A 20,046-nucleotide genomic window follows, 5' to 3' on the forward strand; every position below is an offset into this window, starting at 1 on the left:
ATGCTTTGACATATTGGCATCAAACTTTGCATGTGTCATTGTTCCCTTATTCTGACCACACCACATCAATTTCGTATCTGTGCCACCTATTGGTCAAAAGTGATAAACCATTAACTTACATTATCAGTGACTCAATATATGATATTTCAGCCATTTTGCCTAATCTTCTTAAACTGTATAATTGTTAATTGTTGCAGTTGGTCTGACACTCTCAGACTACAATGCATTTTCAGCCTTTGGCTTAAAATCATCTTAAAACGTGATTAATTGCTCATTGCTCCAGTTGATCTGACACTGCCAGCCATTTTGGCATGTCTTGTCTTCTTCTTTGCGCTTGGCCCCGGTATTGCTGCTTGCAGCTATATTTCATCTTCTTCTTCTTCTTCCGCCACGAAGTCTATGGCAGCCCATAGAACCGTATGGTAAAAAGTTATGAAATTTGGCACACTAATAGAGGACAGTCTGAAATGTCACCATAGCAAATTTTGAGTCTCTAACTCAATCCCTCTAGCGCCACCATCAGTCCAAAATTAGACTCATGTTTATGCTAATAACTTTTGAACCATAAGGGCTAGAAACGAAATTCTTTTTCCCTCTGATTTCTTGGCTCAAGACAATTCGATTGCACCCTATGACGTCATTTTCCGTCATAATAATTTTCCCGCCATTTTTAATTAACCGAAAAACCTACTTTTGCGAACTCGTCCTAGACGGTTCATCCGATTTGCACGAAAATTGAACCAGATCATCTTCAGACCATGCTGACAAAAAATCTTGCAAATCAAGTTGATTCGTCAAATCATTTGCGATAAACGCGCAAACAAATTTTACGTAGCGGTTGCAAAAGCACTCTTAAGGCAATATCTCCGCAACGCTTTATCGTATTCAAACCAAACTTGGTACATGTCATCACAAGCATGACTTGAGGCAACATGCAGTGTCTCGGCGCAGCGCCACCTGCTGGTCCGGAGATACAAAAAATGGCTGTTTTTGCTTATAACTTTTGAACCGTTTGTCCAAAAATCATAAAAGTGGTCTCGTTAGATTCAGGACGGCATGCCAAGTCGTCTGATATTCAATTTTACCATATCGGCCATTTTGGCTGTCGGCCATTTTGAATTATGTGCTAAAATGCTATATTTTACAAATGCATTAGTGTATTGTTACTAAACTCGGTATGTGACTTCCACTCCATGCCCTGAAGGTACTCAAAAAGTTTTGGGGCAGTGCCACCTTGTGGTCAAAAGTTATAACAAACTTGAAAAAAATGCTAATAACTTTTGATTTAATTAGCTTAGTATAATGAAACTGGTCATAATACATTCATTGGCTCATGCCGATTCAATTGCATCCTATGACGTCATTTTCGGTCATGATAATTTCCCCGCCATATTTAATTTTCCAAAAAACCTACTTTTGCGAACTCGTCCTAGACGGTTTGTCCGATTTGCACGAAAATTGAACCAGATCATCTTCAGACCATGCTGACAAAAAATCTTGCAAATCAAGTTGATTCGTCAAATCGTTTTTGATAAACGTGCACACAAATTTTACGTAGCGGTTGCAAAAACACTCATAAGGCTATATCTCCACAATGCTTTATCGTGTTCAATCCAAACTTGGTACATGTCATCACAAGCATGACTTGAGGCAACTTGCAGCGTTTCGGCGCAGCGCCACCTACTGGTCCGGAGATACAAAAAATGGCTATTTTTGCTTATAACTTTTGAACTGTTTGTCCAAAAATCATAAAAGTTGTCTCGTTAGATTCAGGACGGTATTCAGAGTTGTCTGATATTCAATTTTACCATATCGGCCATTTTGGCTCTCGGCCATTTTGAATTATGTGCTAAAATACTATATTTTACAAACGCATTAGTCTATCGTTACGAAACTTGGTATGGGTCTTCCGCACCATGCTTTGAAGGTACTCAAAAAGTTTTGGGGCAGTGCCACCTTGTGGTCAGAGGTTATAACAAAATTTACAAACATGCTAATAACTTTTGATTAAATTAGCCTAGTTTAATGAAACTGGTCATAATACATTTATTGGCTCATGCCGAGAACATAGATACTAATTTTGCCATATTTGGTCAAACATCCTGTCCTCAATGTTCTTATTTGATCAAAACCTACTTTTTCAAACTCATCCTAGACCGTTTGTCCAATTTCCACCAAAATCGAATCGTATCATCTTCAGACTATGTCAACAAAAAGTTAGGGATTTTGCATCAATAGATGAAACCGTTTTTGTAAACCGCAGTGACGAAGTTGAGCCATGATGCCAAAATGACTCTTGAGGCTGTATCTCTGCAATGCTTTGACATATTGGCATCAAACTTTGCATGTGTCATTGTTCCCTTATTCTGACTACACCACATCAATTTCGTAACTGTGCCACCTATTGGTCAAAAGTGATAAACCATTAACTTATATTATCAGTGACTCTATATATGATATTTCAGCCATTTTGCCTAATCTTCTTAAACTGTATAATTGTTAATTGTTGCAGTTGGTCTGACACTCTTAGACTACAATGCATTTTTCAGCCTTTTGCCTAAAATCATCTTAAAACGTGATTAATTGCTCATTGCTCCAGTTGATCTGACACTGCCAGCCATTTTGGCATGTCTTGTCTTCTTCTTTGCGCTTGGCCCCGGTATTGCTGCTTGCAGCTATATTTGTATTTAAGTTTATACTATATGAATTACTTTTTTTACTCCAAAAGTTTTGTTACGTTTATGTTTGAAAAGAATTCTTACTGTCCTTAATTGGTCTTGTTATTTAGCATTTTAGGATTATTTTAAACAGAAAATATATGTATTCAGGAACTTTTGGGGACAAAACAATCCCCCACCTTGTTGAGGCTCTGTTATAAAGCACATACAATATTACTTTAAATTAAAAACGAATAGTTAGTATGTTACTACCTTGAAAGCGACAACAAGGTTTATTTTGATATTTGACGATAATGGCGCTCGGTACATTGTTCATGTAGTAGCGGCGCGCGCTACCAAGTAGAGTCCGTAGCAGTATGTTGGTTGGGCGCTTTTTTCCAATATATCTGCGGGTTGTTTGGAACGAGCTGTAAAACGAGGACATTTCCGGGGACAACTCCAGTCGGGGACAGAACATTAAAAACCGGGACTCTCCCCGGGAAACGGGGACGTCTGGTCACCCTATGATCCAAGTGATTGACAGGTGATGCCAGGCAGCATACGACAGGTTGGGTCAAACCATCCTGGTATGGGGGAGACTCTGGGTTTTTAGGATAATGAAATTGAATAGCCTACTGAAAATAAAATTCATTTTATGAACTTATGCTTATATTTTCCTGAAATATTTATTAAATAATTATTTTTAAAGGATTTTTGCATGGATGCTACTTTTTAAATATATGTAGGCTATATTTTAAAATCTCACGTACCCCCTGGAGTGCCTTCACGTACCCCCAGGGCTACGCGTACCCCCATTTGAGAACCACTGCACTATATGAGCTACTACAAAAGCCTACTTTATCAAATATCATACACGACATTGTATTTAATTTCTGCTTGTTTATTGTGTTTGTTTCAGGTGAGCTCATTGGAGTGCAGTATCTGTACCAGCAGACAGGTCAGTCACTGCAGGACATGAATCCAGACTCTGAGCAGACCGCAGAGCTCATTGAGGACCTCAGTGTGGAGGAGCGAGATGAAGATGAGGGCTTCTGTGACATCAGCGAGGATCAAACTATTACAGATCCGGAAGCTGTTCTGTCACCATCCTCCTCCACACGGACACTGGGTTCTTCCACCCTGGTCACCAGCAGTGCTGCATCTGTACTGGGCTCCACATCCCCTTCACTGGTCCCTGACCCCACACATGGCCTCACACAGTCTCCTTCATCAGTTGGACCCTCAGGGACTGCTGTCTCTCCTCTCCCCTCAGAGCCAGAGGATGCTGGTCAGGATGACGATGACGATGACGATGATGATGATGATGATGATGATGGAGAGATGGTAAATACCACTCCTTTGTATTTCTTTCAAATCAAGTAGAATAATTCAAACAGTGATGAATTAACATCCAGTGCTTTAAATCCAGACTTTCCACATATTCTAAATTTAAAAATACAGCCTAAAGTCATAAACAGCAAATATGCATCAAGTCAGCTTTATTTCTATAGTGCTTTGTACTATACAGATTGTGTCAAAAGAGCTTTATGATGATAAACAGGAAAACAACAGAATTATGCTTTAAACAGATGTGATGTAGTAATTTCATTGTTTGTTTGTGTTTTTTAATAGGCTGTTGACTACCAAAATATCCCGGGTTACCAACATGTAGAGAGGCTGGCAGAATATCTGGTGGAGCTCCGGGGTCACACAGCCCTCAGTCTGACCAACCAGGAAGCCAACACCATAATTGCTCTTTGGCAGAACCTTGATGACCGGGACAAGGAAGGGGTGGTGAGAGCAGCTTGACAGAAAAAAAGACTGCTGAGTGGACGCTTCAGGGTACCAAAGAGGCCCACTCAAACCCCTGGTGTAGAAAGCACCACCAGATGTGTGCTGGGTGGAGACCATCTTCATAAGACTTTGCACTGCTCACCCTAGCCCCAAAAGGAAAGGCAAGGGAGCCCTGTCAAGATGGTCTCTGATCCTGCAAGACTATCGCAGGATAAGGCAGCTTGTACTGGGCAACGGCTTGGTAATGGGAGGGACGTCAATACAGCTGATGGAGGTTAACCAGAACACCCTGATTCAGTGGCACAACAACAGACAGAAGAAGCAGGAACTGTCTGTGCTGCTTTAGGGCATTCAGTTGCCTCAGCCCCTCCCTGAAGATCAGGAGCCTCTCCAGGTTGCCAAGCGCCTACGCATGGAGTCAGAACAACCAGAGGAGCAGCACCAGTACAAGCTACCAGAGAGCACAGCAGGTCAGGCAAAGCAGAGGCAGACTGCTGTTGGGCGACCCCCCTCTCAGACCCAAGGCACCAGCACAGAGTCAGATGTTGGTTACACCATCAGCACCTGGATCATCACTGCAGATGGTGCCGAATATTATTATACCAGCAGCACCAGGTTTCCAGGGTGTGCCAATGTTTCAGGCTGTGCCAATGTTCCAGGGAGTGCAAATGGTCCAGGGAATGCCAATGATGTAGCCACTGTTACAGCCTGCAGTGGTGCGGGGCACCAGCTCACAGCCTGCTACACTGCCATGCCCAAGAGACCCTACAGGAGAACTGTAGAGGCGAACACTTGCAAAAAATGTGGGCAATTTAAAACAACTGCAACTGGACACAGCCAGTACAGGGGCAGGGTGTTTTGCCCACAGACTGAGACCATGACAAAAGAGGTGTGGTTAGAAGAAATAAGGAGAACCACTTCTAAATAATGTATATATATTTTTTTGTATATAGTATTGTATATAGTGTTCAGTAATATTTAACCTTTTAATTTTGTTTTTAAACATTATTTAACATTTTATTTAATATTCATTACTGTTCTGTTAACATAAGAATATAACCTAAAAATACTTATTCAGATCAAAAATAATGCAACTACTAAATAATAATAAGACTGTTCCATTGGTAACTAATTACATATGTATATTTTATTAACACTGGAACATTATGCATTCAAAAATGTGTTTATTTAATTAAAATATAAATATTACAAAAGTTGTCTTTAGCTGGATTCGAACCCCGGTCTTGGTGAGCACCTGCAATAGATAGTGATTAACATGCGTGATTTTCCAACACAAAGAAACTGGGAAAGTTATCACAAGACATATGCTAAGGAAGGAATATCTCCAAAAGTCACATTTCACCCTTTCTTTTCTTCATTTTTCTTTTCCTTCTTTTCCTTCTTCCCCTTCTCTTTCCTTCTCCCCCCTTTTCTTCCCTTCTTCCCTTCTTCCCCGCCTTTGTTGGACTATTGTTCCCCAGCTTGAGCGCCGACTCTCTAACCATTAGGCCACGACTGCCCCTGTATGTGTGTTCTGTGGCGGCTTTGCTGGCTTATATGAGCATTAACATTGTGCTTAACATTCATGTAAGGATGAGAAGTTATTCAATGTGGAAGGGATGTGGTGAAATGAAAAACTTACCTTAGAAAAAAAACTTTCGCCGATATCTTCGACTGGAGAAGCGAATGTACTTCAAAATTTGCACGATTGAAGAGAACGCTAATACGCTTGTGCAAAGCAAATATCACAGATCAGACTTGTTGCGCACGCAAGTTATTTGAGGTGTTTTAAATGTAGCTACCCTTGTACCAACTGTACCTGGTCTACCCCACTCTGCTTATTATCACAAACATGCCAAATATTAAAAATAAAAGGATTACAATGTAAAAGATTATTATTGTGCACATAAAGATACAAATTTCTACATGTGATAATGGATTGGCCTAGTCATTGCATGTATCAGAATACCTATTTGCAGTAATGACGAATGAAATTGGCTACTATTTAACCAATCGTGGCAATACACACATGTATTTCATGAATTCACACTTACATCAAATTTAGAGGGAGTAAAGTTTTAATGCGTATTTGGCCCAAACCCAGAGTAGTCCCCCCAGAGTATGTAAGTGGTTAGAACTAGAACTCACCCTAACATCTCTGAGCTTGTGTAAACCCTCTATGTGAAGTTCATTCTAACGGCTTCTAGTTACGCTCTATTTTAAATCTTGAGACCTTTTTTAATCAAATAATGGCACGCAGAACTAAAAGATGACTATGGAACGTGTCATTTCTAATCTATTTAAAAGCAGCTGTGCTCAATGTTAAAAAAATACATGAAATATAAGTAGCAACATAAATATGCATCTTTAAAAGAACAATCTGTACTTTGTCCTCAAAGAAAGAAAATATTTTTAATAAGGTTTCATTTTATAAGGTAGCTACTCTTTTAGAAGGTTTCATATTTGTTTCATCATATCAGCACCATCAGATATTTAACAGTCCTATATTTTATTTGAAGATGTAGGCTATACTAAACTCTATCAATAAAAAGAGCATTTAAATGAATCTGATGTGTGTTTACATTTGTCTATTGAATTTAACTCATTTCGAATTTATTCTATTTTATTCTTATGATAAACATGCCTAGGTTTACCATGAGGTTAATATTTAACATGGTACCTTGTTTTTTTAAATATTATTATTATTATTATAATACCTTGAAGTATCATAGAGTTGTGTATATGAATATGGTAATCATACAGATCTATGATATACTGTATATCTGATGTACCGCAGTAATATCACAGAACATTCTGTAACTGAAATGATAGAAACAGCCTTGATACGATTTATTAGTGTTATCATAGTTTGGTTTATTTTGATGAAAAAATGTATCACAGGCAATTTCACTTTGTCAGGTGGAGATGGGAAAAAATGACATGAATAATTATGAAAAGCTAAAAAAAAAGTATTAGTTAAACAAGCGTTATATTTTTACATTAAAATTATAGTTATAAATGATAGATTTTAACAAAGAAAAACAAAAAACAAAACATGTTTTAGATTTGAATTATATAAATCAGTATTTTCATTGTGCATTTCATATTAGGGATGTAAATTCATTTATTGTAATTGACAGGTGTGATGATCAGTGGAGTTGAGTTTTTACCTGCATAGTTTAAGGATGGGCAGAAATATGGATAGAGTTTTCCAGTGAAAGACTGAGCAGTGAAAGAGTAGATATGAGAGCTGGACTCATCATAAAAGGAGACCAGACCCTCCTCATAATCCACAAACACACCGACCCGCTGCGGCTTCACTCTCACACACAGAGAGACAGAGGGACCAGCACAGGCTTCATATTCATTCCCATTCCTCAGAATCACAGTCCAGAATCCATTACTGGGACTCAGTGTGATCGATCCCTTCCTGTTAATGGATTCTCTGACCACTCCTAAATTCCAGTCAGTCTTTTCCTTCACCTGCACCTCAAAATAAAATCTCCCTGATGAGAATCCCTCCTTTCCCAGGACAAATACACAACTATCAAATCTCTCTGGTTTGTCTGGGAGTTTCTGTCTAATGTCTCCATGTCTCACTTGTTTTCCATCATCAGACAGGATGAGTTTAGGATGAGCTGTATCAGGATTCAGAGTCACATCCACTGAGAAAACAGAGAATATTAAATCACAACACAGATATTTTGTGATTATGTTTTTAATATGTAATCAGTGTTTAATCATACTGTAGGTCAGCACACGCACGCACACACGCACACGCGCACACGCACACGTACACACACACACACACAGTACCTGCATACTGCTGCATCCTCTTCAGATCTGTAGAGACTAATGACAATAAAACATCATCAGATCTTTGACATGTTTATGTGTGGAATTATAGACAAGCTTTACGGTTATATTTAAAAAATTGTTTACAACAGCGGTTTTCAATCTTTTAGATGCCACACGGACCCCTGAATATGATCATCACTGTGTGAGGGACCCCATCTTAAAATTTACAAGCATCTGTCTTTTATAAACACTCAACTTATACACAAACAATTAATATTATAAATCTAAAATTAGTTTCAGTTACATTATTATATATTTTGTTCTACTCATTGTAGTAATGTATTATTATATGTATTTATTGCTTATTTATTTAATTTTAATCTAATTTTTATAAATTTATTTGAATAATATTTTATCTATTTTATTCTAATTAAAAACGAACTAATATATTTTTTATCACATTTTTTCTAATGTATTACTTTACTCATTCATTTGAATCTAATTATTATTATTATTATTTTTACAGTTTTTCATAGTCTTCTCCACAGATCTCCTGTCACTCTTTTGTCTTGCAGCCCCAGTTTGAAAACCCCTGGTGCACAACATCGTGTTTTATCTGATCAGTGTGTGTCTCCTTCACCCCTGTGTGTTTGAGCTCTAAATACTCCTACTTTTAAGAACATCTTTGTGAATGTTTTGTGAAACATTTTATATTTATATTTTAGAATAATCTCAGTTTTGGATTGGAATAGTGCTGGGTTTATTCAGCAAAGACAAAACTATAAAAGTAAACTTTAATCAAATTAAAATGAAAGCCCAGCAATGCAAAGCTCTTTGAACTACAGGTCTGAAATTCTCCTCTAAAGAAGAACAAATGTGCATCTTAAATCCATGATGTCTATTGATTAGATTTTCTTCTGCTAAACTGATTTTATCTGACACAATCATATTTAATGTGTTTGCAGATTTACTTAAGCCTCAAGTTTCTTACAGTGATGAAGCTTCTAAAACAAGATTTACAATTTACTGCATGTTTCTGAAATTAGAGCTGAAAATGAGTCACAAACACGACACTCATTCTTCATTACTGATATTAAAAGATGATGAATATCTGTATCTGTATGGTGTATTTGATATTGCCGTACCAGTTAGTGTGAGTTTCTCCTGTAGAGTGTCCTGCAGTTGAGTCAGAGCTCTCCTCAGAGTCTCCAGACTCTCATCAGTCTTCATACTGATCTCAGACCAGTTCCTGGTGTTTCTAGAGCTGCACAGGGATGAGTAAATCTACAGCAGGAGAGAGGAGAAATCCTTCAGCATGGGGAGTGTTATGGTGTCATATACTGCATTATCATTGATCAGAGAGATGTTGACTGACCTGTAGGAGGTGGAGGTGATCTTCAGTGTGTGAGAGCTGCTCCAGCTCAGTGTTTCTCATCTTTAGCTCAGTGATCTCCTGCTCCAGCTCTTCAATGAGCTCTTCCTCCTGTTTCTCTGCTGCTTTCTGCTGCTCCTCCATCATCTCCAGCAGTTCAGTCTGACATCTCTCAATGGAGCGGATGAGATCAGTGAAGAGCTCAACACGGGCTGCTTTCTCCTTCTCTGTGTTTCTCTGCTCAACCAGGACAATCAACTTATTATTAATTTCTATTTATCATACTTCAGTGTTTTTAGAGGGGTTTCAAAATCCCTTAATCAAAATATTAAACTTCATCCAGCACCGTTTGCACTGAATGATTCCTCAAATCACGTCTTGTTGAGGAGAGGTGTGTTATTACTTTACTAAGTGATCAGGTGATCGCAGACATGTTGATATTCAGATCAACAGCGCGACTGCGAGTGTGATTTTGAACAAGAAGTTAATATTAAATAACTTACATTTTAGACAAATTATTGTCCGTTACTTTTTGTGTATTTGCCCTGACCACCAAAAAGAGATTCAAACAAAGCCGCAACACACTGGCTGCGTCTGAAATCACACACTCTCTTGAGTAGGTTATTTTGAATAAGTGATTACTTCACAGCCGCTAAAAAAGTAGTATGTATTATATAGTATGAATGTGTGTAGTATGAATATAATCTATTCTAGAAGTACTACATCCGCCATGTTGTCATTATCATGTGACTTACCAGTGTCAGTTACATCACTTCACTGCCATTCATAATCCTCTCCCATGGCCTCCTGGGAAAGTAAAGTGTTCATCGTATGCACACTTCAGAATCTCGCCAGAAGTAGTAGATCATCCGGGGATTTTTTGTCTATACTTTTATGTGTACTGTGAATTCGGACTTCTCTTGTCATTACTGTTATTCACCTACTATATAGTAGGGAAGTATGCGATTTCAGATGCAGCCAATGTAGTGGTGATTCGTTCCTGAATGAATCTTCTGTTTTTAAAGCTACACTGTGTAACTTTTTTTTGTTTATTCTTAGCTAAAAACACTTAGTTCTTTAAAAAATATATGTGCTCATTAATGTATATTTACTTCTTTCAAGTAATAAAGTATTCTCGTAAATTTATAATATGCCATTTAAAATACATACGGGTAGGGGTTCGAATGCAGGTTGCCATGTTGCCCCTCCATCTTGAAAGTACATTAGCCAAAGAGGGACATACCAGTAAATTCAAGCTTCGCCTTTTGCGTTTTAACACTCTATGGCACTGTACAAAATTCCCTGCCTCGCGCATGTGCATGTCAAGGGCGAGTGGTAGGACTTCCGGACGCACAAGCAGCAGCTCGAGCTCAGGGGGACCATAAAATCCCCCGGCTAAATCAAACAATTAAAAAAAAACGAAAAGTAAAGCGAGTGAACATCGAACGGGTAATGGATCAGAGACTTTAAGAATGGATGATACAGATGAAAAGGAGGATGATATGGAGGTTGGGTGGACAAATATAGATGGAAGGTCACGAAAGAAGGAATCTAAAAAGAGGAAAAAAGGTAAGGAGGAAGGATCAGAAAGTAGTTTGGTAGCGAGTGAGGAAGAAGGGGATGGAAGAAATAAGATCATAGGAGGATTTAGGGTAATATTACAATTTAAAGACGCGGTAGGAGTTTTAGGAATAAATCCGTTGGAGTTGACATACGAATTGAGGAAATTAGTAGGTGAGATAGAGTTTGCAAAAGTGTTGCGAGATGGTGCTTTATTGATAGCATGTATGAATGAAGAGCAGAAAAACAAAGCTATAAAACTAAAAGTAGTGGGAAAGAAGTCGGTGATGAGCTTTAAGATTGTAGGACAGACGTCGTGGGTGTTTGGTGTGATAAACGTTCCGTTAGGAGTTAACATGGAGGAATTAGAAAATAATCTAGATGGAGAAAAGGTCATTGATGCAGTCCGTTTACAGATGAATAGGGATGGAAGAAGAATAGATAGCTTGTCAGTGCGTCTAAAGTTTGAAGGGAAAGAATTGCCAGAACGGATTAAGATGGGTTTTATCAGCTACTCGATTAGGGAATACATAGCCCCACCGTTGAGGTGTTATAATTGCCAGAGGTATGGACATACTGCAGCAGTATGTAAAGCTAAAATTAGATGTGCGCGTTGTGGAGGGGAGCATGAATTTGGGAAGTGTGATGAAGGAGTTGGTTTGAAATGTTGCAATTGTGGAGGAAGGCATAATGCGGCATATGGTGGGTGTGAGGTAAGGAAAAGGGCAGTAGAAGTACAACAGGAGAAAGTCAAAAATAATCTAACTTATGCTGAGGCGGCAAAAGTAGTAAGCGTTAGGAATAAGCTTAGTGGTACAGAACGAATGGTGTGTGAAAAGATGAATGAAGATTATCAGCGGTTGAAAACTTCGCCCAACAGTTTTCAACTGCCCAGAAGCAGACTGAGGCTCTCAAGCATGTACTGCCCCGGCGGCCAGCTGCTGCTTCCACCCAGCCGCCGGCACAGTCGCCTCAGCCTGCTCGCCGCCGAGGACGCCCTCCTAAGGCTCCCGCCCCTCCCACCCGGTCCCAGCAGCAGCCTTCACCCGGGCCGGGTCGCGGAGGAAGCCGTACGTCCAAGTCCCCTCAGGCCGCCCCGCGCCCCGCTAAACGCCAGGCCAAGCGGCGCTCCTGAGACGGACGGCTCAGGGATGGGAAATTCTTTCGAGGAGATGGTAGCAGGACCACTCCTTCCCCCGGTGGAGGGCCGGGGGAGAATCCTTTGTTCAGCTGCTGGCCCCCGGGTCAGCAGCACCCTAATCTGGTCAAAGAAAGAATTAACACTCCCATCCCTGAGCCCCCAGAGTCCGGTGATGCCAGTGCGCGCCACCCACGGGTCCCGCCACTCGCATCCCACTCTGTCGCCAGCCCCCTGGCAGAGCAGACCCCAGTGGAACGCGCGTCCTTCCCTGGTCTCCTCTGTCAGGACGCAGCCGTTAACCGCACCCCCACACCGGGACGCCCAACAGCCTCCCTTGTCCGGGTCGGTAACGCTGCATCGCTGCCCCACATCGGGTACGTCTGTAGTCCGAATGACCCCGCTCGTACAGTTCCTGGGAGCCTGGCTTCAGATTCCAGGGCTGTCCGGCTGGGTCGAGAAGACAGTCAGGCGCGGCTATGCGATTCAGTTCGCGCAGGTTCCTCCCTGTTTCCGGGGAGTCCGCTTTACTATGGTCGGGGCCAATGCCCCTGTCATGAGAGCGGAGGTTGCCACCCTACTGGCGAAGGGTGCGATCGAACCTGTCCCTCCAGCCGAGATGAAGTCCGGGTTTTACAGCCCGTACTTCATTGTACCCAAAAAGACCGGTGGGTTGAGGCCAATCCTGGACCTGCGCATCTTGAACCATTACCTTCACAAGTTTCCGTTCAAGATGTTGACAGCGAAACGCCTTTTCGAATGCGTTCGTCCCGGCGATTGGTTTGCAGCGATCGACCTGAAGGACGCCTACTTTCATGTCTCCATCTTACCTCGACACAGACCGTTCCTACGGTTTGTTTTCGAGGGGCGGGCATACCAGTACGCGGTCCTCCCATTCGGGCTATCTCTGTCCCCTCGCGTCTTTACGAAGATTGCCGAGGCAGCCCTTGCGCCCCTACGGCAGCACGGGGTTCGTATCCTGAACTACCTCGACGACTGGCTCATACTGAGTCACTCTCGAGAGCAGGTTTGCGAACACAGACATCTGGTTCTCCACCACTTAGCCTGTCTGGGCCTTCGGGTCAACTGGGAGAAGAGCAAACTCTGCCCAGTGCAGAGGGTCTCTTTTCTCTGTATGGAGATCGACTCGGTCGCCATGTGCGCGCAGCTTACGAGCGAGCGCGCGCAGTCTCTGCTGACTTGCCTCCGTCAAATCGAGAGCAAGAGTGCGGTTCCACTGAAACATTTTCAGAGGCTCCTGGGGCATATGGCATCGGTAGCCGCGGTAACGCCGCTCGGATTGCTACATATGAGACCGCTTCAGCACTGGCTTCGCGATCGAGTCCCGAGATGGGCATGGCGGTCTGGCACGCTCCAGGTCCAAGTGACCCGGGCCTGCTTACAGACACTCACTCCGTGGTCGAACCTCAGTTTTCTACGGGCCGGAGTGTCTTTAGAACGAGTTTCCAGGCATGTTGTTGTATCAACAGATGCCTCCGCCACGGGCTGGGGTGCCATGTGCAATGGACAAGCAGCCGCGGGCTCCTGGACAGGACCCCAGCGCAAACTCCTGCATGTCAATTGCCTCGACTTGCTGGCAGTACGGTTCGCCCTGCACCGCTTCCGAGCGTTGCTGAGGGGTCAATACGTACTTGTCCGGACAGACAACACGGCCACAGTAGCGTACATCAACCACCAGGGCGCTCTACGCTCCCGCCATATGTCTCAACTCGCCCGCCATCTCGTTTTATGGAGTCAGAAGCACCTGAGGTCCCTTCGTGCTATCCACATCCCGGGGGTCCTGAACCGTGCAGCCGACGAGCTCTCACGGATTCAGCCACTTCCTGGAGAATGGAGACTCCATCCCCAGACGGTCCAGCTGATTGGGGAACAGTTCGGCGACGCACAGGTAGATCTGTTTGCCTCCCAAGACTCTTCCCACTGCAGCCTGTACTATTCCCTGACCGAGGGCATGCTCGGCACGGATGCACTAGCGCACAGCTGGCCCCAGGGCCTACGCTTATATGAGTTTCCCCCAGTGAGCCTTCTCGCACGAGTACTGTGCAAGATCAGGGAGGACAAGGAGCAGGTCATGTTGGTCGCCCCGTATTCTCAGAACTGCTACTCCTTGCGACAGCCACTCCCTGGCCTATTCCTCTGAGACCGGACCTCCTCTCTCAGAGACGGGGCACCCCTTGGCACCCGCGTCCAGCGCTCTGGAAGCTCCACGTGTGGCTTCTGGACGGGACGCGGCAGGTTTGAGTGGCCTGCCACCTACGGTGGCCGCCACCATCACTTCCGCTAGGGCAGAGTCTACACGACACCTCTATGCGTTGAAGTGGAACCTCTTCGTCACCTGGTGCTCTTCCCGCTAAGAAGACCCCTGGAATTGCCCGATCAGGTCCGTGCTTGAGTTTCTCCAAGAGGGGCTGGAGCGAAGGCTGTCTCCCTCCACCCTCAAGGTGTATGTGGCTGCAATATCTGCCCATCACGTCCTCTTGGGAGATAAAAAGGTAAGTCAGCACGACTTGATCATCAGGTTTCTGAGGGGAGCGAGGAGACTGAATCCTCCTCGCTCTCCTCTCGTTCCCTCTTGGGACCTCTCAGTAGTCCTAAGTGCTCTGCAGAGGCCTCCCTTTGAGCCTTTGCGGTCGGTTGACATTAAGTTCCTGTCTATGAAGACGGCCCTGCTGACCGCATTGGCCTCTCTCAAGAGGGTCGGGGACCTGCAGGCTTTTTCAGTTGACGAAGCGTGCCTAGTATTCGGGCCGGCTAACTCTCACGTGATCTTGAGACCCCGGCCTGGATATGTGCCCAAGGTTCCTACCACTCCCTTCAGAGATCAGGTAGTGAACCTGCAAGCGCTGCCTTTGGAGGAGGCAGACCCAGCCTTGGCATTGCTCTGTCCAGTACGCGCTCTCCGCGCTTATGTAGACAGGACGCAGTGTTTCAGGACCTCAGACCAGCTCTTTGTCTGTTATGGTGGAGAGCGGAAGGGAAGTGCTCTCTCAAAGCAGAGGTTGTCTCACTGGATAGTAGACACCATTGTTTTGGCATACCAGCAGCAAGGTAGACCATGTCCCCTTGGTGTGAGGGCACACTCCACCCGGAGTGTGGCCTCCTCTTGGGCTCTAGCGCATGGCGCCTCGCTAACAGACATCTGCAGAGCTGCAGGCTGGGCGACACCCAACACATTCGCCAGATTCTACAATCTCCGAGTGGAGCCAGTGTCCGACTATGTACTCGCCCCCCCGAGGGGCCGGTAATGGGCCAGGCTTAGGTGTCTTCGCTTGCTCGCCACTCCACTCCACGGACTGGATACGTGCGATATTTTCCTCAGGTGAGCTCTCCGAGAGCCCTGAGCTCCTCCAGCACTGTCGACGCCGACATCAGTTCAGTCTGCCCTTTCGAGCCCAGACCCTCATGTCCGGCCAGGTGCCCCGTGTGCATGGTTCCCTCCGGCGACCCCCACACGAGTATTTCCACCGTAAGCCTCCTCAGTGAGCAGGTGTCTTTCCCTTGGCAAGCCCTGCCACCCCTAGGGTTAAAAATCCACCTTCGGCTGGTACCCTAGAGTTCTTCCATATGCAGCCCACAGCGGGTCATATGTGTACTCTTAAGTCCTCCCTACGGGTAGGCATCTTTGGCATTCCCTCACTGGGATATGCTTCCCAGTGTACCTTGGTAATCCTGTGATAAGTGGGAGTCCTACGGCCTTAAGTGGCGGGATCTCACACTTACGCAGGGCACTGGACGACAGCTGAGTGGCGCGGTTATATTGGAACCCCCATTCGTCAGTCACTGAGGTACGTCGGAGTGACTGAACGAAAGGGAACGTCTCGGTTACGTATGTAACCCTCGTTCCCTGAGGAGGGAACGGAGACGTACATTCCTCAGCCACATCAGCTGTGCTGCTGGAACGCGGAGTTCAGATCTTGGCTCCGCAGCAGATACATAATGCGATGTTGCCAGCGTACTTCCTTATATACCCACGCGGTGGGGCGGAGTTACGTATGCAAATTCCGCATTGCCCATGGCATTGGCACGCCATTGGGCGCTGTTAAACACCTCGAAGGTAATTGGCTTCTAGGCGAAACCCCCATTCGTCAGTCACTGACGTACGTCTCCGTTCCCTCCTCAGGGAACGAGGGTTACATACGTAACCGAGACGATTCAATTATCAAATTAGAATCAGATATTAGGAAAGCTTTTATCAATAAAGAAACAGTAATAGCAGTTTTCTTTGATGTTGAGAAAGCTTATGACATGTTATGGAAAGAGGGTTTGCTAATTAAATTAAATCAAATGGGAATAGGTGGAAGAATATATAATTGGATTAAAGAGTTTTTAATTGAAAGAAATATTAAAGTCAAAGTTGGAGATTACATTTCAAGGGAGGGAAGAGTTGAAAATGGTACTCCACAAGGAAGTGTCATAAGTCCTCTTTTATTTATAATTATGATTAATGATGTTTTTGCAACAATAGGGGAAAATATAAATAAATCTTTGTTTGCAGATGATGGAGCACTGTGGATTAGAGGTAGGAATGTTGAGTATATTGTTAATAAAATGCAAACAGTTTTAATAAATGTAGAAAAATGGTCTTATAAATGGGGTTTTAAATTTTCAGTGGATAAAACTAAATATATTTTCTTTACAAATAAAAGGAGAAGTATAGATTTAAAGTTGAAATTATATAATAAAGAGTTAGAACAAGTTAAAGTGATAAGATTTTTAGGTATGTGGTTTGATGCAAAGGTTACATGGAATAATCACATAAGTAAGATGGAGGGAAAATGTAAAAATATTTTGAATGTAATGAGGTGTATTTCTGGACGTGAGTGGGGAGCTGACAGATTGGCATTAAAAACCATTTATTCAACAATGGTTAGAGCAATATTAGACTATGGATGTATGGTATATGGCTCAGCAGCTAAATCAAAGTTAGAAAAATTAGAAAGAATACAATCACAAGCTTTGAGAATTTGTTGTGGAGCTTATCCCTCCTCCCCAGTCCCAGCGTTACAGGTGGAGATGGGGGAAATGCCAGTTCATCTAAGAAGGAAACAATTGATTTTGACGTATTGCGCCAGCTTAAAAGGCCAGCCAACAGGATAATCATCCAATAAAAGGGTTACTTGACACTTGTTGGGAACATGGAAAAAAGAAAGTTCATAGTTTTGGTTGGATTATTGAAGATTTAGTGCGGGAGATGCAACTAAATGAGTACAGAGTTATCCCAACAGTAATAATACCAACGATACCTTTATGGATTTTACCACAACCAAAAGTTGATTTATTCTTATTGGAAGAAAGACAAGATAAAGAGAAGTTACTAGAAGCAGAATTGACAAAACAATATATTGGGATTAATTATGAACAGTATGTTCAAGTTTTTACAGATGCATCTAAGAATCCACAGAATGGTCAGGTGGGAGTAGCGTATGTTATTCCAAGACTGAAAGTGTCAGGAGGGAAAAGAATATCTAATCACGTGTCGGTATTCACAGGAGAGTTGCTAGCCATTTTGATAGCAATGAATAAAATATATGAAATGGGGATAAATAAAACCGTAGTGTGCTCAGATTCAAGTTCAGCTTTATTATGTCTGGAAGCTCAACAGTCTGAAACTAGACAAGATATTGTTTTGGAGATCCTTCAGTTATTATACATGTTGCAACAGATAAATAGGACGGTTCAGTTTTTGTGGGTTCCGGTACATTCAGGAGTGGCAGGGAATGAAGAAGCAGACCAATTAGCTAAACAAGTAATGACAAAGGAGAATATAGATATGCAAATTCTGCATAGTAAAGCTGAAATTAAATCAATAATTAAAAAGGGGATAAATACAAGTTGGCAATTGTTTTGGGATAAAGAGTTAAAAGGCAGACATCTACATTTATTACAACCAATGGTAGGTAAAGGAAGGAATTCAAGAGGGAGAAGAAAGGAAGATTGTGTTCTTTCAAGAATAAGGTTGGGACATACAGGGCTGAATTCAACATTGAACATAATAGGGAAGCATCCAACAGGACTGTGTGATTGGTGTGGAGTTAGAGAAACTGTAGAACATGTACTTATTCAGTGTAATAGATATATGGAGGAGAGAAGTAAGTTAATCAATGAACTTCAAAAAAATTGTGAGCAGCAAGTAACATTAAAAGAGATTTTGAATCCAGTAAGAGGTGATAGTCTATTAATACAATTTTTAAATAGAACTCAGTTAATTCATAGAATATAGATTATTATTAAGGTTATTACTATTTCTCTGGGCTTAGAGGGACTTCGGCTGTAGATGGAGGAGCTGAACACGCAGCAACATCGAAAGCTTGAGTTCTGATAAGACTGGGTAAAGGGATTTCAAGTCTCTGATTCATTGCTTCAGTAGATGGCGGTAATGCTCAATTTGTGATTGCGAGCCGCCAATAAAAACGAAGAAGAAGAAGAAGAAGAAGAAGAAGAAGAATGTGCGTGTCAACTTGTTCAGACTGGTGCATGCGCAGAGTTTTCATCTCTGCAGCTCCAGTAACAGAGTTATACAGAGTTTTCCTGGCTTGTTTATTCCTCAAAAGTCTGTTTTTCCTTGTGTGGTATTTCTGTGCGTTAATAACTCTGTAAGTAATAATAGTTATTGTCATTGTAGATGTGTTTCAGAGTGTGTCATCACGTAATTCAGTTGATGTCACCTCAGAAGTATTTTGTGTCAACATACAATAGCATAATGCTCACCTATTTGAATTATCATTCAGTTATTTTGTTATCAACAATGTTTATTCGTTTATAGAAAATATTTGCTTGTAATGTATGTTGATGGAAATATGTATCAGCTCTGATCGGCATATTAACAATTGTTATACAGAGCGCACTGCAGTGCTAACGTTAAAGCTGCGCACACACTTTTGTAATCCGACACCACTTGTTAGCAGCAGCTGCAGCTCCGCTCCTTTTAATGCAGCTGCATTTAGCGCCTATATATGGTACAATAAGCTCTGGTTTACGGTTACATTATACAAATGTAACTTATAAGTGTCATGAATTCACCGATTCATAGAAGTTGACTTCAATATCTTTGATTCAGTGCAACAGCAGAGATCAGTACTTTGTAAGCGCACGTGAACACATGTGATAGTCTTATTCTTTTAGTCAAAACACAGCAGCGACAAGCCGCAAACACTGCATGAAAACACTGAAATCCGGCACTATCCGGGCATGGTATACTCCTGTGTAATTTGATGTTTACCGGATGTATGTGGGAAAAAGCGGATCAGAGTAACACGGAACAGTATATTTCCAGAAAAACCCGGAAACCTCACGTATGCGGACGTAAACAGGAATCCGTGAAATTTCACGGACATATACAGCTGAAACACTGCTGGGTGTGCCAGGACTGAAGACTGTTAGGTGTGAAGAAGACCTTTCATATGTTAATGACTGACACTTGTGCTGGCTGTTCTCAGAGGGAGGGGGGGCAGGGGAGCACTTCAGGATTGAGAATTATCTCTGGTCTACTGTAGGCTACAGCAAACAAGCTTTTTACACAGAAAAAAGAATTCTTAAGGCCCTGAAACACTAAACTGAACTAGCAATGACTAAAGCCGACTGTGGGGTTGGTTCACGTTGCCTGGGTCTGGGCCAAACCATCAGAATGGTGTGTCTGGGCCTTAAAACCCCTGCATGAAAAGAGTCTCTTAATCAAATATTTTTTATAAAAACAGTACAAAATAAAA

At 42.5% G+C, this 20,046-nt stretch overlaps 1 protein-coding gene across 4 annotated transcripts in view; it reads right to left on the bottom strand.

The window, feature by feature from the left end:
- Positions 1–20,046, bottom strand: part of LOC307134426 (E3 ubiquitin-protein ligase TRIM39-like) — a 116,563-nt gene that overhangs the window by 72,495 nt on the left and 24,022 nt on the right. For 2 of the 4 annotated variants that reach the window (XM_079830166.1, XM_079830164.1), the window contains exons 4-7: positions 9,625–9,858; positions 9,395–9,533; positions 8,268–8,303; positions 7,307–8,116 (exon numbers count right to left, since the gene is read on the bottom strand). In XM_079830166.1, coding sequence (XP_079686292.1) covers positions 7,572–8,116; positions 8,268–8,303; positions 9,395–9,533; positions 9,625–9,858 — 954 coding nt within the window. In that variant the 3' untranslated portion in view covers positions 7,307–7,571. Of the gene's footprint in view, positions 1–7,296; positions 8,117–8,267; positions 8,304–9,394; positions 9,534–9,624; positions 9,859–20,046 lie in introns of those variants that run through there. The other 2 variants (XM_079830167.1, XM_079830165.1) reach the window with 2 other exon arrangements.

Source organism: Gobio gobio (assembly GCF_949357685.1).
Source record: "Gobio gobio genome assembly, chromosome: 11".
NCBI lineage: Eukaryota > Metazoa > Chordata > Actinopteri > Cypriniformes > Gobionidae > Gobio > Gobio gobio.